The 26,646-nt window shown below is 37.7% G+C and overlaps 1 protein-coding gene across 2 annotated transcripts in view; it reads right to left on the bottom strand.

The window, feature by feature from the left end:
• P2RY6 (pyrimidinergic receptor P2Y6) overlaps window positions 1–7,825 on the bottom strand; it is a 71,546-nt gene extending 63,721 nt beyond the window's left edge. The window contains exons 1-2 of one of the 2 annotated variants that reach the window (XM_074216821.1): window positions 7,731–7,825; window positions 6,044–6,129 (exon numbers count right to left, since the gene is read on the bottom strand). In XM_074216821.1, coding sequence (XP_074072922.1) covers window positions 6,044–6,095 — 52 coding nt within the window. In that variant the 5' untranslated portion in view covers window positions 6,096–6,129; window positions 7,731–7,825. Of the gene's footprint in view, window positions 1–6,043; window positions 7,487–7,730 lie in introns of those variants that run through there. The other variant, XM_074216823.1, reaches the window with a different exon arrangement.
• Window positions 7,826–26,646: the final 18,821 nt, after the last annotated feature.

Raw genomic sequence — 26,646 nt, 5'->3', positions numbered from 1 at the left:
AGTTCAAATGCCCTCACAATTAGAGAAATGAAAGTGTATCAAGTCTGTCCATCCTCACTATAAATGATACCAAAAGTTGAAAGAGAGTTACATGGAAGGATGGAAAGATGGTTCTCAGGTTCTCCTAGGAGAAGCAAATAGAGATGTTTTTATTATCCACCTAGAGGCAACAAAGACCTGTCATTCCACAAATCTTTGGCTTTGACTATCTTCCATTACAGTGGGAAGACTGTTGCAAACATAATAATAGATTATGTGCCAACATATGTTACACAGAATGAGGAGGTAGAAAAGGGACTCTTCACCTTTTTGTGAGTGTCCTGGACCCCTTGGGCAGTCTGGTAAAGCCAATAGTCTCCATCTCAGAATAATATTTTTCAGTGGATAAAATAAAATGCTAGTTTTATTTTCAGTTGTTTCAATTATATCTCACTCTTGTTGACCCCATTTGAGATTTTCTGGGCAAAGCTACTGGAGTAGTTTGCCATTTTCTTCCCCAGCTCATTTTACATATGAGAACTGAGGCAAGTAGTGTTAAGGGGCTTGGCCAAGATCACAGATCTAGAAAATATCTGAGGTTGGATTTGAAACTCAGGAAGATGAATCTTCTTGACTTCAGAGCCAGCACTCTATTCAATCTGCTACTTAGCTGCCTTAAAATATAAAGTACTACAAAGGAACCAATTCTTTTGAAACAAAGATGTAATTTCTTTTTTTTTCCTAACCCAAGTTCACAGCCCTTTCCCTCTCCTCTCTTCTCCTCCTGCCAATCTAACCATGATCTCCTTGGTTCTTCATGGATCCCAGGTTAAGAACCTGGAAAAGAAATTCTACAAAGTTTTGATAAAACTCTAGAATAAATCAATATTCACTGTGATTTCAATGCAAAGGTGGGAATAGCTGGGGGTGATAAAAATGTCTGGAAACTATTATTCAAGAAAAAAGAAACAAGAAAGGCTAAAGGCTTGTAGACTACATAGACGCCATTTTCTTATCATTAATATTTTATTTGATAAAGGGATTAGAAGAGCACAAAATGACATAACAAAAAATGAAAATGATTATATTTTAACAAGCAACAAATGACTTGTATCTGATGTGGCAGTTATTCTTCAGTTCTAACTACTGTGTTGGTTGACCACTGACTTGTTATGGCAAAGAATTAAATTAATGCAAAACTAAAATTAAAAACCTATGAGACAAAGATACAGTCTACAAATAAACACATTCAACCTGATCTATTTATACAAGTTATTAATGCTGAAAAACAGGAAATGGAGAGAATGAAAATCAATACCAAGTATAACCATTTCCTAAAGAAGCTTAATTTCTTTATAAATCAATTTCATAATCCAAAAGAAACTAGAAACAGCCTTAATCAACAAACACTGGATTTCCTTGCCAGCAGAGAGATATGGTAGCCAAGGACAACAGTAGTTTAAAATTTATTCATTATTTATTCATTATTCATATAAAAAAGAATGGAAAATCTTACCAGAGAGAATGGTAGAAGATTAGAAGTAGCATCACCTCATAAAGCAAATTTAAAGAAAGCCTGATGAAAGGTTGAAGCAAAGTCATCCTGATGGAATTTAGATTGAATTTAGACATCACAGAGAAGGAAAAAAAGAAAAGATCTGTAATGATATTTTGCAACAAACTTTTTTTGCCCATCAATGACATTGACCCTATTTGTACCTAAACATCATAGTCCCAGATGTGACTCATGAAAAAGTAGAAATGATACCAAAGAAAGCAAAGATTGATTAAATAACTGGACCAGACAAAAAATAGGATGTCCCAAACGTCTTTTTTGTTTTTGTTTAGTTCCCATTTTCAATTGTGTCTGACTCTTCATGACCCTACTTGGAACTTTCTTGGCAAAGATACTAGAATTGTTTGCCATTTCCTTCTCCAGATCATTTTACCTGAGGAAACTGAGGTAAAAAGGAACATATAATTAATAAGTGCATGAGGCTAGATTTGAACTCAGGAAAATGAGTCTTTCAGTCTCCATGAGTGGTGCTCTATCTACTATCCCACTGAGCTACTCAATCCTTGCAAAACTCATAGAGGGACATTAAATTAAATTTTAAGATATCAGGGCTTAATACTTCACCAAGACTTAGTAGAACATCCTGCTGAGGGGTTCCATGATAGAGATGAAACAATTTTGGTGGTATGATGGGACTGATTCTTGTATTTAAAGAAGGAAGATACTAAAAGTAGGGGTAGAAATTTCATTCCAAAAAAAAAAAAAGATGATGAAAGAAAAATAAATACTAACTTATACACCCATTTCCCTATCTCTATACAATTTTAATTAAAATAATCTAATCTATTTACAAATATTTATTAAACATTTACTATGTACTGCACACTAGGGATGCAAACAAAAAACAAAAACAATTTCTGTCCTCAAGGAGCTTACATTCTAATGGGAGAGGAGGGTAATGTGTAAATGAGAACATATAAGATCAAAACGGAGTTGATGGAAAGCAGGATGATGCTGAGGGGTACAGGAAGGCTTACTACGAAAGGTGATATAAGTTGAATTTAAAAGCAATCTAAGGATCCAAAGGGGTATAGAGTCTGTTCAAGGCAGACTAGTACCTTTGGTGTGAGGGCTGCCAATCCCTCTTCAGGGTTGCTTTCCACCTTTGGTGGCCACCAGAGCCACCTAACTCTTGCTTGTGGCTCCAAGAGGATGTAGCATGCACAGCTGCCATACCCTGGTAAACCATTTCTTCAGGCAGGCTAAACCAGGTTGAGGGAAACTGAGGGAATCTCAAACTCATTGGTGAGTTGTGGGGCATGTTACCTCAAGCATGTGAAGTCTTCCCTTGGTGTAATGGGTGAATGAGAGAGAACACTTCCTTACAATGACCATGAAGCCAACTGAAGCAAGTACTGTGGAGTGCCTAGAGCTTGTTAGACATCAAAGACACCAAGGTCATCCACTGCATCTAGAGTCATCACCAGTATCTTGACTCTGTCTTGCCACTGGATCATGTTGTCTTTGGAAGAGAGAATGAGGTGGATGACTTCTTGCAGCTCTACCCCACTTAAATTCAATTTATACACATATCAAAAGACACCACCCATATTTTATCATTCCTCAGAGTCCTGTGGTGACAGGCAAGTGATAAAGCAGCAGGAGCAGATACACTGGGAATTGTAGTCATAACCCTGAACACAGGCAGCCCAGGTCATAGGCTTATTTCCTTACTGAAAGCAGCAGTGAGATTTGGCAGCCCCCTGGGTGACTGAGCAATCCTTTTAAGGATCACACTGCTCACCTCCTGATGTGAGGAAGAGACCAGAAAGGGTGCCCTAAAAATTATCTGTATACCCAACCCTGGCCTGATTACCATGGCAGGTGGAGATCCCACATTGTGGTCAAGACACAAAAAAAATCTACAAAAACTTCTTCAAGGAAGATTCTGCTCACTATTGGTACATGAAACATGCACACACTCATAGACAACACAAGATTCAATAGACCAGGAAGACAAACAGCTCTTGTTGTGAGAGAACTCAGCAGGTATCATATCCAAATAGCAGTCTTGATTGAAAACAAGGCTGGCAAATAAAGGCCAACTGACTGAATTCAGAGCTGGATACATATTTTTCTGGAGGGGCCACAGTGAAGGGGAGCACCATAAAACTGGGGGTAGATTTTGCAATCAAAACTGGTCTAGTCAATATTCTTGAATGCCTACCAAAAGGAATGAATAACAGGTGCATGACAATGAGATTGTCACTTCTAGGAAAAATACCATGTCGCCATCATCAGTGCTTATGCTACCACCATGATGAACACTGATGAAATTAAAGAAAAATTTTATGAAGACCTGGAGATCTTATCATCAATGTACTAAAAGAGGATAAGCTCATAATTCTGGCTGATTTTAATTCTAGAGTAGGCTCAGATTACCAGACATGGCAAGGTGTCCTTGGGAGGAATAGAGATGGAAACAGTAATAGTAATGGTCACCTACTACTGAAGACTTGTGCGTCTCACTACCTTCTCATCACAAACACTGTCTTCTACTTATGTAAATGCAATAAAACTTCCTGGATGCACTCTATTAGCAAACATTGGCATCTATTAGACTATGTGATCATAAGGAGAAGAGACAGACAGGATGTGAGCGTAACAAAGTCAATGTGTGATGCAGAGTGCTGGACTGATCACAGACTCATCCTTTCTAAGCTTAATATTCACATTCAACCAAAGTAACCACCCCAAGGCAAAATGACTACTAGAAGAATTAATATCAAGAGATTGGAGTGTCTCTCTGAGCAGAAACAGTTTGTTGCTAACTTGGAGGTAAAATTGAGCCAACACAGTTGGCAATAATAGAGTAGAAAAAGAGTGGGCAGCTTTCTGAGTTCTAGTGTACAGCACTGCATTTGCTCATCTGGGCCAGATTTGAGTTTGGTTTGATGAAAATGATGGGGAAATACAGAAGCTGCTAAATGAAACCTGAGAACTCCATAAGGTTTACCAATAGGATAGTTCATTCATTTCTAAGAAGGCAACATTTAATTCCATAAAAAGTAAAGTACAAGTGAAGCTTAGATACAAAACTCTTAGTTCAGGGGTGGCTAGGTGGTGTTTGGGGTGGCTAGGTGGAGTAGTGTATCGAGCACCAGCCCTGGAGTCAGGAGTACCTGAGTTCAAATCTAGCCTCAGACACTTAATTACCTATCTGTGTGGCCTTGGGCAAGCCACTTAACCCCATTGGTTTGCAAAAACTAAAACAAAAACAAAAACAAAAACAAAAAAACTCTTAGTTCAGTAAGAAGGTAGTTGAAATTCAGATTTATGCAGACAGTAACAAACCAAAATGCTTTATGTTGCCCTGAAAACTATTTATGGACCAAAGACCTATGGTGCATCTCAACTGCTCAGTGCTGATGGATCCACATTGACTAATGATAGGGATATGATACTGGAGAGATGGGTTGAACACTTTCATAGTGTTTTTGATAGATCATTATCAATCAATGCAGAAGTCATTGATATTTTAACCTCAGGTCAAAGTCAATCAGTCTCTAACTGAAGTTTCAACTGAAGAAGAGATTTTCAATGCCATTTCAAGTGACAAAGCACCTGGTGCTGATTCTATTCCAACTGAGATCTCCAAGGTGGAGGGTTTGTTGCTTATCCAAAAATTAACTGAAATTTTCTAGGTAACATGGCATGAAGAGATTATCTCCCAAGAATTCAAGGATGCCTCCATCATCCATCTCTATAAAAGTAAAGGGAATAGACTATGCTCAGGGGTGTTTCTCTTTTAGGCATTTCTAGTAAGATTCTTGCCAGCTCAATAAGCTGATCTTCACCTGAAAGATGGTCACCTCCCTGAGAGCAGTGTGGTTTCAGAAAGGGTCAAGGAACAGTCGATGTGGTGTTTGTTGCCCAACAACTCCAGGAAAAATGCAAGAAACAAAACAGAGGTCTGTATTCAACATTTGTAGATCTGACCAAGGCCTTTGATACATCAGTTGTGAGGGTTTATGAAAATTATGTCAAAATTTGGTTGCCCAGAGAAATTCATCAATATTGCATGAATTTCAGAAGGGTATGCTTGCCCAGGTTCTGGATGGTGGGCGATGCTCTCGAGGTTCCCCAGTCACCAATGGAGTGAAACAAGGATGTGTCCATGCTCCCATGCTTTTTAGCATGATGCTTTCAGTCATGTTATCAAATACCTTCACTGAGGATGAACATGCCTCAAGGTCAATTACTGTATTGATGGTAAATTCTTCAACTTGAAAAGGCTACAAGCCAAGACCAAAGTAGAGGGAGTGTTGGTGCATGATCTTATGTTTGCAGATGACTGTCTCAATGCAGCCTCTGAAGTTGAGATGCTACAAAGTACGGATTGATTCTCTGCTTCTTGTGCTAATTTTGGTCTAACAATTAACACCAAAAAAACACAGATGCTCCATCAGTCAGCACCATACCATCCATATGTGGAACCATAGATTGTAGAAAATGGATGTTTTGAGTATTGTGGACAAGTTCACTTACCTTGGCAATGTTCTTGGCAGGGAGGTACACTTTGACAATGAGGCTGACACATACATTTCCAGAACTAGGTCAGTATTTGGGAGGCTCTGAAAGAATGTGTGGGAGAGAAGGGGTATTAGACTAACTACCAAATTGAAGAGCCATTGTGCTGACCTCATTGCTATATGCTTGTGAAAACTAGACAGTTTATTAGTGCCATGTCAGGTAACTGAATACTTTCCATTTAAATTGTCTTGGGAAGAGTCTGAAGATCACCAGGTAGGAGAAGATATCAGACACTGAGGTCCTTTGTCGAACTAAACTCCTAGCATTCCAACATTACTACAGACAGTGCAACTACAATGGTCTGTTCATGTTGTTAGAATGCCAGAAGTATGCTTGCCAAAAAGACTTTTCTATGGAGAACTACACAGGGCAAGTGCTCACAAGGGGGTCAAAAGAAGCAATACCGGTAAAACCTGAAGGTCTCTCTTAAGAATTTTGGAATTGATTGTGCAGTATGGGAGACACTAGCATAAGATTGTACAACAGGGCATGCCGTCATCAATGAGGGTGCTGTGTTCTAAGAAAAGGGTAGAATTGAAGCAACTAAAAGGAAACATGACATACATAAGTTTAGAGTACCCATCCCAGGTGTTCACGTGGACTATTTGTGCCTGACCTGTGGTAGAGCATTCTGAGTTTATGCTGAGCTGATTAGCCACAACTGGACGCATTGTCATTTGTCTCAAACATAGTGAGGTCATTTTTGTCTTCTTATATAATGAAGAACAAGAACTAACCAAGGATCCAAAGAAGTGGAGGTTGGGAAAGGAAGTTTTATACATGGAAAACAGTCAGCACAAGAGAGATGAAGTGCAATTTTATGAAGAAAAGCAAAGAGGCAGTTACAATTGCATCAGATCCAAGAGCAGTAGAATGTAAGAAGACTGGACAGGTAAGAAGTGTCTGGATTGTAAGGAGCTTTTAATAATGGACAAAAAACATTTGTATTTGAGCCTTGCAGTAACAAGAAATCAATGAAGTTTATTGAGCAGGAGAGTGACTTGGATGACTCTTTGCTTTAGGAAAACCACTTTGGCTGCTGTGTAGAGGATGGATTGAAAGCAGGGAATTAATTAAGAACTAATTGTAATAATCTAGGTAAGAGGAGATGAGGACTTAAATTAGGAGCAACCATATGAGTGGAGAAAAGGGGTCATAGATGTCAGATGCTGTGATGGTGGAAGCCATAAGATCTGGCATTGGACTGGGTAAATGGGATGGATGAAGGAGAGAGAAATGAGAATGACAAAGATTGGGAACCCAAGGGACTGGAAGAATGGTATTGCCCTTGACAAATAATAAGAAAAGTTTAATAGAGGAAAAGTTTGGAGTGGGGTTCATGGAATCTTAATGAGATCTGTTTAGGAAGGTTGAGTTTGAGATGCTTATGGGACATCTAGTTCAAAATATCCAAGAGGAAATTGGACTGGAGCTCAAGAGAAAGATGAGGATTCAATATATACTTGCTTTGAGAACATTTTTGATGACTTTAGGAAGACTTTTAGAAATGATATCCTATGTCAAATCAGTTTGACATCTTTACAATTATACAACTTACTGACAGTTATCCCTTTCCTCTGATATATACTATACATGGTTGTTTTCATGTTCTCTCCCCAATCAAGTTGAATGCTCCTCTTACCTGGAGTATAGTAGGTGATTGATAAATACTTGTTGACTTGACTTGAATGCGAAATCCCACTGGAACTACTGATGCCTATAGAAAAAAACCTTTTTTTGATTAGGTAGAATAATACATCTTAAATCTCCAGCAAAGTATATTCCATGCATATGAAGGACACCATTATCTTGAAAGATGCAATAGTGATAATTGTGTATAATAATTCTCTGATTATCAACTTCAAATGAGGCATAAAATAAGAAGACAGCTGCTTAACAAAGGTTTTTATAATTGTTTTCTTAAACATTAATAGCACATCACTGAATTTTCCCTTGCCAGGCTTGAATGTCATTCACATCGTTCTCCATTGTGGGAATGTCCTCCATTTGCTCCATCTCCACCTACTAGTATCTTCTCTCTTCTACAAGGTTCCCCTCCAGTGTTATCTCATCTAGGAAGTCCTTTCTGACCACCCCACCTGGAAGTGATCTCTATCCAGGAAATAATTCCAGAAAGGTGGATACTCAGAACTGAGTCCAAATAGAAGAGAGGTTCCATTTGGTTCAGAGATATTTAAACTGAAGTCTATGCCCCCTGCCAAGGACACTTTAGATTGATTTCAGAAGGATACATGAACTTGGATAGGAAAAGAATTTCATCTTTATTAAGTTAAATTTAGTATTTCCTTCAATTGTTTAAAGACCATTTTTCTAAGAAGGGATCTTTGGACTTCCCTGGTCTATCCAAGGACTCCTTGACACAAAAAAAGATTAAGAATTTATTCTATATATGGTGAAATCCTCCAGCTGCCTGGAGATGGAAATCATTGCATTGATTGTATTAAATTCCTCCTAAATAAGATTCCTAATCACTCCAAAATGTTTAACCTAACTATTCACAAAAAACCCTAGGGAATGAAGAATGCTTACTATTCAGAATATGATCAACAATTGGAAAGAATACTTGAAGAGTTCATTCCTAAGTATATCTGTCTTGGACAATGTACTGAGCCCAGAACTGAATATCAGGAAGATAGCAAGTCGTATTGAATTTGGGAAATTGCACAGTTCCTATAAGGACCTCCAGTTCCTTTCCGAAAACAAAGGCTCCTCCTTCAAACACACATCTTCTTCTGATGATGTTGTATGGTTTCCAGTCATAGAATACTAATGATTTTGAAGGTGAAGGTGAAGGTCACCAGAAGGACAATGAAGAGATGTGTGGTGAGTGAGTTGTAACTCATTATAAACAAGGATTACATAAGGGAAGTGATGTAAAGGGAAATTATTCGAGACATTGATGACTGGGGGAAAATTTTTTTGTATTTGTTTAAAAAACCCTACTCAGTATTTAATTGTACTTTAATTTTTTCCTTTAAAATTAGTGATAATAATAATAATTGTTTATTATTCGATGAAAGTACCAAAGACCTTGTTAATGCTTATAATTTGCATTGTTCTTGAGCACTTGTCAGATTTTCAGTCCTCTAGATAACTTGGCGATATCGAGTTTTACTGACTCTTTGAAAGTATGAAATGAAATCGATACCAAGAAACTGAGATACTTTCCTCCATCACAAATACTGACAGTTTAAGTGGTAGAATTTTTTTTTTTTTTTTTTTTTAGTTTTTGCAAGGCAATGGGGTTGTGGCTTGCCCAAGGCCACACAGCTAGGTAATTATTAAGTGTCTGAGGTCAGATTTGAACTCAGATACTCCTGACTCTAGGGCCAGTGCTTTGTCTACTGCGCCACCTAGCCGCCCAAAGTGGTAGGATTTTTAAGGTTGTTTATAGTACAGACATGATATATACAATTTAACTGCTGATTATGAAGGTGATGAAATTATACTTGAAAAGCATGTATTGAAATTACATCTTTGAGTCAACTGAGTACTGATAGATCTAGATTTTAAAGATGTTATTTTTTTTATTTAGGTTTAATTTGCAATACTTAAGATAAGGATATCTGTTAACCTTAAGATTTATAGTGGGTCTTGAGTGAACTTTCATGTGATCCTTCTTAATTTCTAATTATTTCTCTTTATTTCAGGATGTATTTAGACAATGAAAAACAAAAAAAATGTTGAATGAATGGTTTTAGAAAAACTTAAGTACTAAAGGTAAATTTTTTTATTTATTGTTAATTGAGTGTTTTAACAACATGAAGGGGAGAACCAACTAAACTGTAAGCAGTGAAAATATCTGTATAAGGTATAACATAACTTGAATTGTTCAGATAAAACTTAGTTGATGTTAATTTGATACTCTACAATTCTAGAGAGATGTCATGGGTTGCTCAAAGGGAATGTGATATGAAAAATGCCACTGGTGGATGTAAGTTATTCAGAAGGTTGAGAAGACATCTGTATGAAGATAATGGCAAGAATCTCTTGACTTAGTTTCCCCAATATGCTAGTCCCTTTTTGAACAGGAATATTTCCCATATGGTTGATTCTGAGCCTGGTTATGATACTCTGAATAATACAGAACACTGCTGAATAATTGGTTATTCTAAAAGATATCTATGATTTTGTATAAATATAATCTTATATAAGTATATATATAGATATAAGTATGTATATTATATATATATATATATATATAAAAATACATCCTCAAAGGGGGAGAAGTAGGATAACTATGCGATGTGATTAAAATATAAAAATTTTAATTTTTAATGGATCAGCAAACTTTACTTTGGGGAAAGAAACAAGATTAGACTGCTTCCACCTGAGAATCAGCATATATGTGATCAGCTTTCAAGTTTTTCATCGAGTAAAGGAATATTTTGAAAAGACTCGAGATAACTATAATTATATTGTGTCAGTGAAACACAATAAAAAACAAATAAAGATGAAGTTTCTATATGACAGTTTAGATTTTATTCTGGAAGTAAAAGAAAACTATTGAATTTTTTTCAGGTCCATTTGAATATTCACAGATGCCTAGCCATAAAGATTCCTAAATACATAGACTCATAATCAGTTTTGGCAACTGTCTTTGGATATATTTTAGTAATTGTTAATAAGATTTGAAATTATACTGAGGCCTTCACATATGAAATTATTTTAATTACTAAAGAAATTTTAAAACTATGAATTCAATTGATATAAAACTGAGGTTTATTTAACTTCTCACTAATGCTGAAGAATGCTGACTGAAAGGGGGTGTATATTAAAAAAAATGCCTCTCCTTTATGTACATTTTAGATGGTCTCACATGAGTATCTACTTGGCTAGTCAAATAAAGACCTTTTTGATTTATCTGTGAATTCTTGTTTCCTTAGAGACCCCTCCTCACAAACCATTGAAATTGGTGAGATGTGGGGATGACTCCCTAGTGTCCATTTCAAATTTAATTGCACTACAAAGACTGTCTCCTTCTGGATATATTCTCCTTTAGCCTTAGTGACTGTTTTCTCCCCATTTGTGGGTTACTTCTTGGTCTTTTGTTTTTGTTGATTTCATACCTGCTTCACTTGCTCCCTAGAGAAAGCTAAGTAGGTCAGTTAATAGGGTGCTGGGTCCGAAGTCATGAAAACCTGAGTTCAAATTTAGCCTTAGATAAGTATCACACTAGCAGTGTGAACCTGGATAAGACACTAAAACTCTGACTGCCTCAGTTTCCTCACCTGTAAAATAGAGATGATGATAATATCTGTTCTTCAAGGATATTGTAAGGTCTCAAAAAAGATAAAATATGTAAAGTGCTTATCACTTTAGTCAGTATCTGACTTAAATGCTTGTTTCCTTCCTTCCTTCTTCCCTCCCTCCCTTCCTTCCTTCCTTCCTTCCTTCCTTCCTTCCTTCCTTCCTTCCTTCCTTCCTTCCTTCCTTCCTCATACAGCTATACAGCTATATCTCCTATCTCTACATACTCTCTTCATGAGCTATTTAAGTTCTTATGGAATCAATTTTTATTTCTGGTAGGTGTCTCCTAAATCTAAAAACACATCCCTAATTTCTGTCCTGAGCTCCAATCTTTCATTTTCTACTGCCTGATGGGTACTGAATTAGACCCTTGGGGTTGATTTCCTCTCCAAGCATCTTTTGACCTAGTATTTCTTGTGCCCCATATTTAGCAAATGATAGATTCCTGTTCCTTCCATAGTCTGTCATTCAGACTCCCAACAACCTAGGCAGAAACTCCTTTCTTCTACTTCCTCCCATCCCTATCTAATTCAACTTTCCCCCCTCCTTATTTTCTGCTCAGTTTTTGGCACTCTCTCTTAATTGGTTATAAATTCTCTCATTTTAGATGGTATTCTTTCACATTTTAGGTACTTTTCATTTTAGATACTGTCCTTGTGTTTGAAGAAACTTTGCTTTCTACTGATGAGACTTTATCTCCAGCTAACCTCTCTGATGACAGCTGTTTCTTTTTCTGTTCTACCCCCTCTAAGACACTGGAGAAGTTGGCATATATTGCTTCTGCCTCCTTTGACCCAGGACTTCTCCTCCTTTGAAGTAGATCCTTTTTACATTTTATACTAGTTCCCGGTTTATTCTCTCTCCTCAAGGTGGTCACAATCTGGAATAAAAGTAACTCACATCAACTCAGTTTTCCTCTCCACCAAAACCCTTCAATATTCACATGGATGATCTCTCATCCTAGTTTGTCAGCTTCCTTGACCGGCACATCTACTCCACCTTACCCACTCACCCAGCCACTGGCTTAGTCATAGCTTAGTTCTCACCATCTCTCATAATCCAGCTATACTCATGACCTTGACCTATGAATTTGCTCTTTCATCACTACCTTCTGTTCTTCCACCTCTTCATTCATATAAGTCCTCTCCTTTCATATCAGTTCTCAGTCTATTCAGCATCCTCACCAGTGACCTCTAGATCCTTGCTCCTATTCACCTCTACTGACTTTTCTCCCTTCATAGTCTTGACTCTATTTAGCTAGTTCCATCCTTTTCCGTAGATTCTCTAAATGCTCTGTCCTCACACCTTTTTATCTGACCCATCCTTAATGCTGGATCATTCCTACTGTTGTCTTCTCTACTCATCCTTCCAAACCCATGAGTGTTATTGGAGGAGGTTATCCCCACAAGTCTATGTTATCTAGCCTCAATATGTTATCAACCCCATTGCTGCACAGAAAATCTTTGTACTTTTCACTGACTTTATCATATTCTTCACATGGTCATAGCACACCTGTCCTTCCAAGTCTACAATACTATCTCCTCTCTGCACTGTCTCAAGGTTCCTCTTTTTTAAGGAAATATTTTGATTTTCTAATCTTCCCTCTCATTTCAAAATGTTGTTATTCTATTACCAAGCTCCTTTTTCCTTGTCCCAGTTTCAGATTGATGAGGCACTTCTTTTTTTTGAAAGATTTTATTTATTTTAAGTTTTACAATCCCCCCCCACAGAAGGCATGGCCTATCTATCCATTCTTCCCTTTGCTATCCTTAGTCTTGACATTGTTTCCATGGTATACATTGATCTCAGTTGAATGTGATGAGAGAGAAATCATATCCTTAAGGAAGAAAACTAAAGTATGAGATAGCAAAATTACATAATAAGATAACAGGTTCTTTTCCCAATTTGAAGGTAATAGTCTTTGATCTTTGTTCAAACCCCACAATTATTTCTCTGGATACAGATGGTATTTTCCATTGCAAATAGCCCAAATTTGTCCCTGGTTGTGGCACTGATGGAATGAGCAAGTCCATCGAGGTTGATCGTCATCCCCATGTTGCTGTTAGGGTGCACAGTGTTTTTCTGGTTCTGCTCTTCTTGATCAACATCAGTTCATGCAGATCCCTACAGGCTTCCTTGAATTCCCATCCCTCCTGGTTTCTAATAGAACAATAGCATTCCATGACATATATATATATATATATATATATATATATATATATATATATACATATATATATATACACCACAGTTTGTTAAGTCATTTCCCAATTGAATTTCCAATTCTTTTCCACTACAAACAGGGCTGCTATGAATATTTTTGTACAAGTGATGTTTTTACCCTTTTTCATAATCTCTTCAGGGTATAGACCCAGTAGTGGTATTGCTGGATCAAAGGGTATACAAATTTTTGTTGACCTTTGGGTATAATTTCAAATAGCTTTCCATAAAGGTTGGATGAGTGATGAGGCACTTCTTGCCAGAACTCCTCTTTTCTCCACCTGCATCCAAACTTCTCTCTTCTTCAGGAACTTATCTCATAGATGATCTCATCTTCAATCTTTCCTTAATCACTAGGTACTTTTATATCACCAGCAGAGGATCATAGTTTTAGAACTGGAAGGGCTCTTAAAGGCCATTGAGTCTAACTAACCTTCTCATTTATAGTTAGAAAACTGAGGCATAATGAGCTAAGGGACTTTGGTGTACTCATATGGCTACCCATCTTTGGTGTCCAGGGAATGCTGAAGTCAGGTTCTATTAACTTAAAAATGTGTTTTCAGAGAGCTAATTGTTAACATTTACCAAAAGATTACTGCCTATATCCTTAAAAAGAAAAAAGAAACCTCAAATAACAACTCTTCCCTTCACCTTATCAGCCCCTCAAACTATCATACCCTGTGGTCTGACTTTTCATGACTCTCTTTGGGGTTTTCTAGACAAAGATCCTGGAATGGCTTGCCATTTCCTTCTCTAGCTCATTTTATACATGAGAAAACTGAGGTAAATAGGTTTAAGTGATTTTCCCATGATCACTCAGTATATGTCTGAAGCCAGAGTTAAACTCAGAAAGATGAGTTTTCCTGATTCTAGGTCTAGTGCTCTATCCATTGTACCACCTAACTGCTCTTGTCATAGCTCTCAGTTTCAATGCCAGAAGAATGCTAGCTCTTCCAAGGAGTTGACTGCTTTCATTTCTAAACCAACTGTCTCCTGACGCCATCACTTTGTTGAAATTGTGCTCTATTTGAATTGCAAAATTTGATGATTTTTATCAGTCCTTACCCATTATAGTCTTGCTTTTTTTTTTCTATTTTTCTCACTAATGACCTTCCCCAATCCCTCCTTGCTCATCTTCCTTCCCTGGCTGCAATTACCCCACTCTCTCCTGCTTTCCATCCTTACCTGTTGGCTTGTCATCTATCTCCCACATTCTAAGCATGAGTAGTGAGTGCTTAATAAATATCTTTTAAAAATATTTTAGTTTTAAATCTCTTTTAAAGGCTTTTTTGCTTCTACCTTCATGATATATGTGTGTGTGTAAGTGCATGTGTGGATTTTGTTTTATATGTATGTGTGTGTATATATATGTTCAGACCTAATTTTTCTCCTCAACTCCAGTTTCCATTTCTCAGTAAGATGTCCCTAAGTAGCTCAAACTAAAAATGTGAAAGCTTCTCCCTCTTCCCAATTCCCTTTTTATCATTGATAGTATTATTAACCAATCAGTCTCCAAACCCAAGAGCTTAAAAATCATTCTTGATTCTTCCCTTTCATTAATATCCCTCTTCCTGATCCATCCCATTCCATAAGTTACTAAGTCCTGTTGATCTTACCTCTAAAATACCTTTCTTTATATTCACCTTATGAAGATCCTACCCAAAGTATGGTCATTCTAATGCTGACCCACAAAACTAAATTACTTCATGAAGTTGAGAAAGTAACTTTCCTGAGGAGAAACCAGATCGCTGCTTGGTCTTTCTTCTCCTGCCTAGGAATAGGGACAAGATCTGTGAGTTCATTGGTAAAAGGAATTCTGAAGTGAATAAACATCCTACCAGATAGAGTAGGCATCTCCTCTAAATCTTTGTCTTCATGACCTTTGAGGCTAGTTCTCTCATCACTATGATATATTTTCTATCATTCCATATCTATCAACATCTTAATTGCATCTTTCTGCTAAAGAGATTCTTTTAGTTAAATTACCAACATAATAATATTATTAATAATAGTTACATTGAACCAATGGATGAAGGTCATACCTAAAATATCTTATAATCCCCCCCACAAAACACAGCAAGCCTAAGGGTAGGAAACTAGGTGGCACAGATCTTAGAGTAGTTGACCTGGAGTCAAGAAGACTTCAGGTCAAATCTGACTTCAAACACTTATTATCTGTGTGACCTTACACAGGTCACTTAACCTCTGTTTGCTTCAGTTTATTCAATTGAAGAATGAGAATAATAACAGTACCTACCTCCTAGGATGGTTGTGAGCAATGAATGGGATGTTATTTGTAAAGTGTTTAGCATAATATCTGTACATGGAGGTGCTAAAAAAATTCTTTATTTACTTCCCCTTTCCCAAAAGAGTATCACAGAGAAGACTTCGACTGAATATATTAAAAAATATACTGGCATTCTGAAATCAGAATGGAGGGAAAGTGTCATATTTAAAGTAATGAATATCTGTGTAACTGTCTTAATGTCCATCTTCAGAACTTTAAAAATGAATTATAAATGATCTTGAAAATATCCTAACATAACCCCATATGATTGCTATGCTCAATCACACTAGGATAACTCTAGAATGATTAATACTTCCTTGGCAAAAAAATGAAGCTAATTGAAAGACATTCTTAGAGCATATGGTGAGAAACTTACAAATAAACTTTTGAAATGATGACATATCCCTTCGCCAAACAAGAATAATGACTAATAACAACTACACATCCTTGGATTTTTTAAATGTAAACATTAGTGATTTATCTCCAGATGGAAACCCAAGAGAGGAACTAAAAGACTTTCCATGGATGACATTTACACAACTTTAGCCAACAATGTGTTGACCAAAAAACCTGTTAAACAAATGGATGAGTCATATGAATTTGTTTGTAGAAACAGAATAGTTTATGTAGACAAATCAAAATCATCATCAGCACCAGAGATTACAGAAGGGTTATTATTAAAATGCTCAAGCTTAGTGGACAATGTATACTATGTACAGACTATATATACTATTTATGTGTGTATGTATATACATACATTCAGGATATATGTAAAGAAATGATTACAGCATCATTGTAGGCTATAAAAATTTAGCACCTACTGGATACCTAGCAAGACATGACTCAGGGACTAACATTAAACAAAACTCCCTGTCTTTCACAAACTAAGAAATGTCAAATCCTCACACTATAAATATAGACCTTAAGATAGCCTGAAGGACTTAACTTGGATAGGAACGGTCCTTTTATCACAGACTGAATTGTAGTCCATAATTGCTGGGACATAACATTGATCTACACAAATTTAAGAATATTTTAAAGAGATATCACCCTATCAAATATGCATCATCTTTGAGTTGTATGGAATGAGTATCTTTCAAAGAATAGAGATCTCACAGTGGAGATAAAAGTAATATAGAAATAGAATGAAGTGCATGTTGCCCCTGCCTAGGATCCTGTTCCTGAAATTATTCCAAGGAAACTCTCAATGAATGTGAAGAGCAGATGACCTAATGCTTTTATTCAACTATAAATGGCAACTATTTTATCTACCTATGAAATAATTGATAGAACATTAAATACAGAAGAATAATAGTGATATTGATTTTTCTTCAATCCCTAAAGAAAAAGATGAGAATAATGATATGTTGTGGAAGGATGGAGACAACCATGCCCAACTGATTTACCTTCTAGCCCTATTAATGAAATCATATGAGAGGCAGTAATAGAATTTTTAAAATCTTAAATGAAATGTCAAGGAATGTTGACAATTATCCCTTTACTAGGAGATAGAAAGTTCTGTGCTGAAATTTAGGGAAGATGGCAACTAACCACTGGCTGGTCAAAGATTAATCCTACCCCAGTGACATTTTTAAAATTCAGGCATACTCACTAGATAGTGCAGTAGATAAAGCACCAGCCCTGAAATCAGGAGCACCTGAATTCAAATCCAGCTTCAGACACTTAACTAACTGAGTGACTCTAGGTAAATCACTTAACCATGATTGCTTCCAAAAAATAAAAGCAAGTAAAGAGTTAAGTCAGGAGACATCTCTTGGTTATCTCTGTGAATTAAGAAGATAAACAATCTTGGATATTGAGAGTAGAGCTTCAAAGAGAACCAGGCCCATAGACATTAGCTAAATGACCTTCTCAGCAGAGATGCTGAATATAGCTTGAGCTCCCTGATAGAAGGAAAATGATATCAGAGCTCTTCAGTAGCAGAGACATGTTCCTTATGTAGATGACCCTCTATTATCATACTCTAAGTATATACCCACTCTTCCCACTGAAACCATGTGTAGTTGAAGGTTTAGGGAAGAAATGTTTTGTAGTTACTGTTCATACAATGTTATCTGAGTAAATATCTTTGTTTTGAGTTGATTAGATCTTCTTGCTACTATTAAAGGTAAGCAATGTGGTAGGCTTGTGAGATATAGTTTTGGGGAGTGTGGGACCCCCCCCCCCAGTGTATCTTGAATTCATGGCAGTTGAACCTATAAGTGAATGTCATGGTAGTGCCAGAAGGAAGTGCTACATAATAATAATAGCATTTATATGGTGTATTGTCATTACAATTATTCTTGATATTCTGGTCCTGTAGCTTCCTTGGTTGTGATCACTTGACTTTTCAGTTTACTCTTCTATAAAATGGCAATGATAGTGATACTTGTATCACACATTTATCATAAGAAAAGAACTTTGTTAACCTTAGAGAATATAGAAACAGGAGCTAATTCCAGTTTCCAGCATTCTTCCTCTTTTTCATTCCAAATTTGAGTCATCTTGGATTTAAACCAAAATCTTGACTTACAGGGGAAACAACATCATCTCAAAAATAATACAAAAGAGGGGTGGCTAGGTGTCGTAGTGGATAAAGCACTGGCCCTGGAGTCAGGAGTACCTGGGTTCAAATCCGGTCTCAGACACTTAATAATTACCTAGCTGTGTGGCCTTGGGCAAGCCACTTAACCCTGTTTGCCTTGAAAAAATCTAAAAAAAAACCCCCAAAAGACTCTAAATGATGAATAGTATGTGCCAAAAAAACCCAAACCCACCTACTATAGATGGATCCCAAAATCACTTGTCTGCCTTATTGAATATCATGATTCTCCTACTCTCCTTAGCTCTCATTAGGTATCTGTTCTACTCTCATCCAGGGTTGAAAAGGGAAAGATTGAAAGAAGTCTGTGTGTATCTGTAGTGTGTGTGTGTGTATGAGAGAGAGTTGTGTGTGAGAGTTGTATGTGAATGTGTATTTGTGTGTATTTGTAAGTTTGTGTGTGTATGTGTTTTTGAGTATACATATGAGTGTGGGTATGTGTATGTGAGTGTGTGTGTTTGTATGTGTGTTTGTGAGTATAGGTGAGTGTGTGTATATGTATGTGAGTGTGGGTGTTGGTGCGAGTGTATATGTGAGTGTATGTGTATGTGTGTAGTGTGTATGTCTATGTGAAGCTAGAAACTGAAAGCATTTTATCTTGGTAGACTTTGGAGAGAATGAGCACCTTCCTTAGAGGAGTTTGGTGCCTCAAAACTATGGACTGATCTGGACATTTGACAAGAAGTACAAGTTACTAACTGTCAACAAATCTTAATTAAGAACTTATTATGTGTTAGGTGTTATGCTAAGTAATGAAGTTATAAAAAAAGCAAAAAAATAGTCTACTCCCAAGGAGTCCATCTGATGGTAGAGACAATGTGAGAACAATTTGAACAAACAAAATGCATACAGATTAAATTAGAAATAACCAATAGAGGGAAGGCACTAGAATTAAGAGGGATCAGGAATGGCTTCTTGTAGAAGGTGGGATTTTAAGGAAATCAGGAAAGGCAGGAAGTGGAGCGGAGGAATGAGGGAATTTCAGACATGGCAGACAATGAAAATGTCAAAAGTCAGGAGATGGACTGAGGAAAAAGAAAGAAGTCAGTGACTTAATCACAGAATAATTAGAGATGGCTAAGATATAAGAAGACTCAACAATTGGGGGTGGAGTGCTTCATTGGATAGCAGCAGCCCAAGATGATGTGTACAGAAGTAGAAAATCATAAAATTTCAGAGCAAAGACAGTTGTTCCTTCTTTGTCCTGCCCATTCCACCACACTGGGTCAAGAGGAGTTGGCATATATCAAACCTTCTTCCTCATGGCCATTTTCAGATCCTCCCTCTGCCACCTTCACTCAGGACCTTTCTTCCTTTGACATTCACTCCACACATCTATATCAACCAGATCAGATTCTTTTTAAATTATACACACTGGTTCCTCACTCACTTTCCCTTAATTTGACTCAGTCTTCCTCTCTGTCATAATCCTTCTTGGTCACAGACTCAGGGATTTCAGTATTCAATCTCTCAAACATTGAGGGGTAGCTAGGTGGCTCAGTGTATAGAGCACTGGTCCTGGAATCAAGAGGACCTGAGTTCAAATCCAACCTCAGACACTTAATAAATACTTAGCTGTGTGACTTTGGCAAGTCACTTAACTCCATTGCTTTGCAAAAAAGCAAACAAAAAAAACCTCTCAAACAACCTGGCCACCCATTTTGTCAACCTCCTTGACTACCACATCCACTCTACCTTACTCTTAGATATCTACTGATCATATCTTGGTTCTCACCATCACTCATAATTCTACACCCATGACCTTGACCTATGAATTTGCTCTCTCTCATCACCACCTCCTGTTCTTTCACCTCTCCTTTCATATCAGTCCTTCTCAGCCTATTCATCATCCTCACCAGTGACTTCTAGATCCTTCTTCTCCCTGTTCATTCTCCACTGCTAACTTTCCTCCCTTGGCTCTATATTTAGCTAGTTCTGTCCTCTCCCCTTATGGCTTCCCTCACTGGCTGTTCTGTCCTTCCATCTTTCTAACTGTCTCATCCTTAATGCTGAATCATTTCTACTGTTGTCTTCTTTGGTCATTCTTTCAACTCCATGAGGTTTAGTGAGGAAGCTATGCCCTCCATAAGCATCCCTAACAAGTAATCCTCCAGTCATTGCTTAAAATCCCTTCAGCAAAAAGGAATACACTGCCTCCTGAACCTAGAGGGCTAAAGGAAGTCTGAAGAGAGGAAGGAATTTGCCTGAGATCATTCAACTAGAACTTGGAGAATTAGGACTTGTACTCAGGTCACCCTATTCTCAGCCCAGACCTTTTTACAGACTCATGGAATCACAGATCTAGCCTCCATCTGGTCTTTAAAAAAAAAAGAATGAAAGAAAAATGAGGAAATGGAGGTCAAGAGAGACTTGTTCCAAGATCACATGTTAAATAAGCAGCAAAGCAGAGCTTTGATCTCAGAATTTTGAGTTTGCTTACATCAAGACCCTGGATAAGGCTAGTAGTTGAGCCAAGGGAGGATGGGAAAGGTCTAATGTCAACCAAGCTGGTCTTGCATGATAATGAAATATGCAAATCTCCACTTTATTTTGCCCATCTGTTGGAAGATTCCATCCAAAGATAGAATATGGTTCTAAGGTCTTTTCCTTGACCTCTAGACTGGAAGCTCTGGCATTCCTGACCCTAGGAGGACATTCCCATGGTCCTGCCCATTCATCAGTTTTACGTGTACCATGCTGACCTCAGTGGGGCACTCTCAGCCTCTGCAGGGCCCCAGTGATCCAAGTGTGATATGCCACAGTTATTATTAACAGCCCTCTTTTCTCCCTGTTAGACCAGCCAAGATTTCCCTGAGGCAGAGTATATAATGGAAGGTGAACAAATCCTGGGATACCCTGATTAAGCTGAAACAAGGAACTATAAAACCAGAATATTGGCTTCATGGAAGGAAGAGAACAGACCAGTGGTCCAGGCTCCAGAAAGGACTATGAGCACTTGACTGAGAACATTGCAAACATTCCACAGAACCTGTTCTTCAACCAAGGAAAAAAAATCTTCCACCTGTGGGATTTAACATCTGGATATGAAAAATGGGAACTACAGATCACCAAAGTTTGGGTGGGACCTCAGAGACCTTTGAGCCCAATTCCCTCCTCTAATAGGGAAAATGAAGCCTTAATGGGGGAAATGACTCACTCAAGGCCATGCACTAAACTACAATCCAGTCTAAAACCCAGTGTTCCTGATTTATGGCCCAGTCTCTAAGCATTATTTTTTCTATGCTTATAGTTGAAGGGTAGCAGATAGGGAGAAATAAAAATGAGTCAAAGTTATTTAGAAGAAACTTCCCAGGGATGATCCTCACAGGGTAGGCTTGAGCTAGATAGAGAAGCTGTTCAGGCTGACAGTCTCAATGACCACAGTTCATAGCTCAGGGCCTCGAATCTCGGCTCCTTCCAAAGTTGGCAGTTATAAATCCCCAAGCTGAGAACAGAGCTGCTGACACAAATATATGGAAACAAATACCCCGGTCCACAAATGTTCAAGCATTCACAGGTGAAGTCCATTTGGTAAGCACCTTCTCCAGGCCTAGAATATTCAGCTTGCAGAATTCTTGTTGAATCTGTTGTAGGTGGTACTATCATTATCAGGGATGAATGAAGATGACATCCAACAAGGAGCACATCCTTCTTCCTTCATCTCTGCTCCTCTCAATTCCGTACTGGTCTGCCATACCTGCAGCAGTGCTATTTTTCCTATAGGCCTTCCTCTCCATATCCTCCGTCCCAAATTCGTTGGGGTAAGGGGTCAGATTGCCTGCCTCCTCCTTACTCATATGCAGTCCCATCTGTGAGTGAATTGACCTCTCTGTCACAGCACCCTCCTCCCACACACAATTTGCCTTTTGTGGAAACATTTTGAGGTTTAGCTCTACTAGTAAATGCTAAATAAATTCAATTAAACAATTGGAGAGACCTCATATAGAGCTTTGTTTGCATCTCTCTGATGCATTATTCATGCAATATCTCATATTATAGCTTTCTGTGTTTGTCTTATCTCCTGCTTGGCTCCAAACTCTGCAGAAAGGCCAAGGACCAAATCTTATCTAATCTGTGCATCATGTTCAGTTCTGTTCACAATAGCTGCTTAATAAGCATTTGTAAAGTGATCCCACATTCACAGGCATATACTATTAGTACAGGAATATGCCAATAGTTTCATAAATACTGATACATGGATACTCACACTGGACACACTCACAAATAATGCAGGTGAACCCACACCTATTTCCTCGCTCCTGTGCCACAAGCATCCAGAGGACGGGTGTGCCAATACTCCACCCCACAGTCCCACGGTATCTCTTTCCAGTTCTGAAAGGCCTCAGTGCCTCCCAAGATTAGCATTGGTTTCTGAGGGAAAGAACTAGAGGTTCTTTGCACCTTTGCACCTTTTCTTATAAATAAAAGAATTATGGAATGCCTCACTTCTCCAGAGGATTAGCAGGCTCACACATACCCACCCTGCTGAAGTCTTGGCTGATGGATCTAATCTAATCCAATCATGGGTTTTTCCAGACAAAGAGAGGCAGATGGCCGGGGCTATGGAATGAATTTAACTGGAAGTTGGGAACCCTGGGTTCTAATCTCAGCCCTATTGATCATGAGGAAACCCCTTCTTGTCTTTGGGCCTCAGGTCTATCTGTATACTCTATACACTGACTCCTCACATATTCTTGAGGATTAATTCAATTCAATAAATATCTATTAGCCCTACTATTTTTCAAGATCTTATACTAGACACTCGAGCTACAAAGATAGTTCCAACCCAGAATCTGCCCTCGAAAGGCCTCCAGTCCAATGGGAAAGAATGAACTAGAGGAAGAGGAAAAGGAAGATAAGGGCAAAGGAGGGATCCAAACAAGCACTATGAGGTATGTGAGATGGGAGAGATTCTTTTGGCTGGGGAAATCAGGTTAGGTTTCCTGGAGGAGTAATGTCTAAGCCGGGCTTTGAAGGAAGAAGATTTGGAAAAAACAGAAGTGACAAAGGTAGTATAGCTCGGGTGCCAAGAATGAACAATGTCCTCCAGCATATAAGGGCAGGAGAGAGAGTAGACAGAGATATCTCAATTTAGATAGAAGAGTGGGACAAGGTAAAGTGTGAGAGGAAGTGAAATGGAATAAAGATGGGAAAGTACTTTGGATGGCCAAAGTACTGCATCTGTGAGTGAACTGACCTCTCTGTCACAGCACCCTCCTCCAACACACAATTTGCCTTTCGTGGAAACATTTCTAGGTGAATGCTAAATAAAGCTGAAGAGTCTGAATTTTATTTTGTAATGATAATAATAAATGATAACAAAATGAACATTTATATAGCTCCTTATGGTTTGCAAAGCAATTTACATATGTGATCTCATTTGTTCCTCACGACAACCCTGTGAATTAGGTGCTGCATTACCCCCATTTTACAAATGAGGAAACTGAGTCTTAGAGAAGTTAAGTGACTTGCCCAGGCATCAAATAGCTACTATTGGTGACAGATTTTGAATCTAGATCTTCTTAACTCCAAGTCCAGAGCTCTATCCACTGTGCTACCTAGTTCTCTAGCTACCTGTAGTCAACAAAGTGAGTTTTTGATTAGAGAGAGATATGATAGGTCTATATATTAGGATGAGTCATTATTATTATTAATCATAACATTAAATCAATTAGTAAATAAATAATTTTTCTGTTATTGACTTTGTGATTAATTACTATTTAATTAATAATAAATTACTATTTGATTAACAGTAATTACCATTTATATCATGCTTGCCATATGCCAGGCAATGTGCTTAAAATAATTTTTATATTTATTTAATATGTAATTATATAAATATTTGATATTTAAAATACTTTACAAGTATTTTATTAGATATAACAATCCTGTGAGGTAGGAGCTGTTATTAGATCCATTTTACAGACGAGAAAGCTGAGGTGGGCAGAGGTTAAGTGATTTTCCCAGGATCGTACAACTAGTAAATTTGTGTCTGAGGCAGGATTTGAACTCAGAACTTCCTAACTCCAAGTCTGGCACCAGAGTATTTGGATTATTTGGTATCATGTGAAGAAGAGATTAGAGAAGAAAAAGATTAGAGTCAGGGAGATCAGTTATGACGTTACAGTATTAGAATAATGGAAGTGTATACAGGTGGGAAATGAGCACAAAAAGAAATTCAGAAGAGCTATAAATAGGATAATTTTGCTACCACCTTGTTAAATTTAATATACACAAAACCCCAAAGTATATGAAAATATATATACATATATGTGTGCAAATTATATGTATATAATCTATATAATCCATGAATTTCAGGCAATCAAACAAGCATTTATTAGTCATTATGTGCTAGGTTAGAGTTATACTCAGTGCTAAGAATATGAACGCAAGCTGAAAGAAAGACAATCCCTGCCCTCAAAGTGCTTAAGTTTAATAGGGAAAGAAAGAGGGGTAAAGCTGGAAATGGGGGCGCTGTAAAAAGTAAGGGTGAATGAAATGGATACTTATGCAGTTGCATTGTAGACAAAGTCCTAGAAAGTCAAGAATGCAGCCTAGATAGGAACAAAGAATGGGATGGTTTGGGCGTGGAGATTTCATTTACAATCTCAATGTTTGCTCTTTGTGTATTAAAATGCTTGTACTTATTGATGAGTATTCAGTTCATAATAAAAAAATTAAGAAAAACTCTCATAGGTGCAGGTTAACAGGTAGAATATAGGGAAAGGACATATGGGAGAGATGTTCTGGAAACTGAAGCTCAATCGTTAATTGACTGAATGGCAGTAGAGGTGGGGTAGGATGGGAGTAAGGGAAAGGGAAGAGTCAAAAAGTCTTCAAGGTGACAGGAAGGATGATCAGGAGGTTCTGAAAAGAGCAAGCTGGAGGTATTGGGCATCAAGAAGATACTACTGATACCTGTGTAACCTTGGGCAAATCCTTTCCCTTCCCTGGGTGTTAGTTTCTCCTCTGGAGTTAAGACTAGATGCTCTGGAAAGAATTACATGAACTGATGCTGAGCAAAGGGAGCAGAAGCAAGAGAACAGTGTACACATTAAGCACAACATCATGAGTTGACTATCTATGATGGATGCAGCTCCTTTCAGCAGTTCAGAGATCTAGGACCAACCCTGGGAGACCTGTTATGGACAATACTATTCTCATCCAGAGGAAAACAAACAAACAAAAAATCCCACAGAATCTGAAAAGACACTATATTCACTTTTTGAAAAACTTCTCTTATGTTTTTCCTTCCTATTCCATGGTTTCTTTCTTTTCCCTTAGTCCTAATTTCTCATAGACAAAATGACTAATATGCAAACATGCTAAATACATACATACATACACATACACACACACATATATATGTATATATATATATATATATATATATTTTTACTAGACTGTTTGCCATTGAAGGGAAGGGGTCGGGAAGGGAGGGTGGTAGAAAACTGTGTAACTCATAAATATTCGAGTGGATAAATGTTGAAAAACTTTCATAAAATGTAATTGGAAAAAATTTTTAAAAATTTTTAAAAGACTAGATGATCTCTAAAGTAACTTCTGGCTCTAAACTTTACAATAGCATGAGACATTTAAATAAGTCAGAAAATCTATCAAATACAGTATTACAATTAGTGTCCCATCTTCATTTCAGTCATTTCCCAGGGACATTCAAGGCTCCCAGTGAGGGAAGCCCTCATTTAAGTTGAGCCCGATCCCCTGGGACTGAAGGGGGACACACTTGTCTCTAACCTTGTGGGGCTGGTCTGAGAGGGAATGTTGATAACTTTGAGAGGGGCAAAACAAACACTTCAGAGACAGAGCTAGAGATATGTGATGGAAAAAGATGTGCAAACACCAATCAGGCAAGTCTTTTCAGGACTATCCTGGTTAGTCTGGGGCAGGGGATAGAGGAGAAAACCCCTCACAATTCTGGGGCATCATAGGTTCCAGAATTTATTTAAAAATAGCCCTGGGTTTTTACCCTATTGTAAATCATTCTGTTTTGCCTTGGGACCCATTGTCTGAATCTATGTCCTGGAACAGCTTCTCTTTAAAGAATCACAGTGGTAAAGGATAGGGAAGATTAATGGAGACCTGCCAGGTGGTTATGAGGAGATGATTTATAGTACCAATAATGTCTTAGGCTGGAGAAGTAGGGTTAAAAAAAACAGT

This window comes from Macrotis lagotis, chromosome 1, assembly GCF_037893015.1.
Source record: "Macrotis lagotis isolate mMagLag1 chromosome 1, bilby.v1.9.chrom.fasta, whole genome shotgun sequence".
In the NCBI taxonomy this organism is placed as follows: domain Eukaryota; kingdom Metazoa; phylum Chordata; class Mammalia; order Peramelemorphia; family Peramelidae; genus Macrotis; species Macrotis lagotis.
This window is presented reverse-complemented; position numbering and strand designations above follow the sequence as displayed.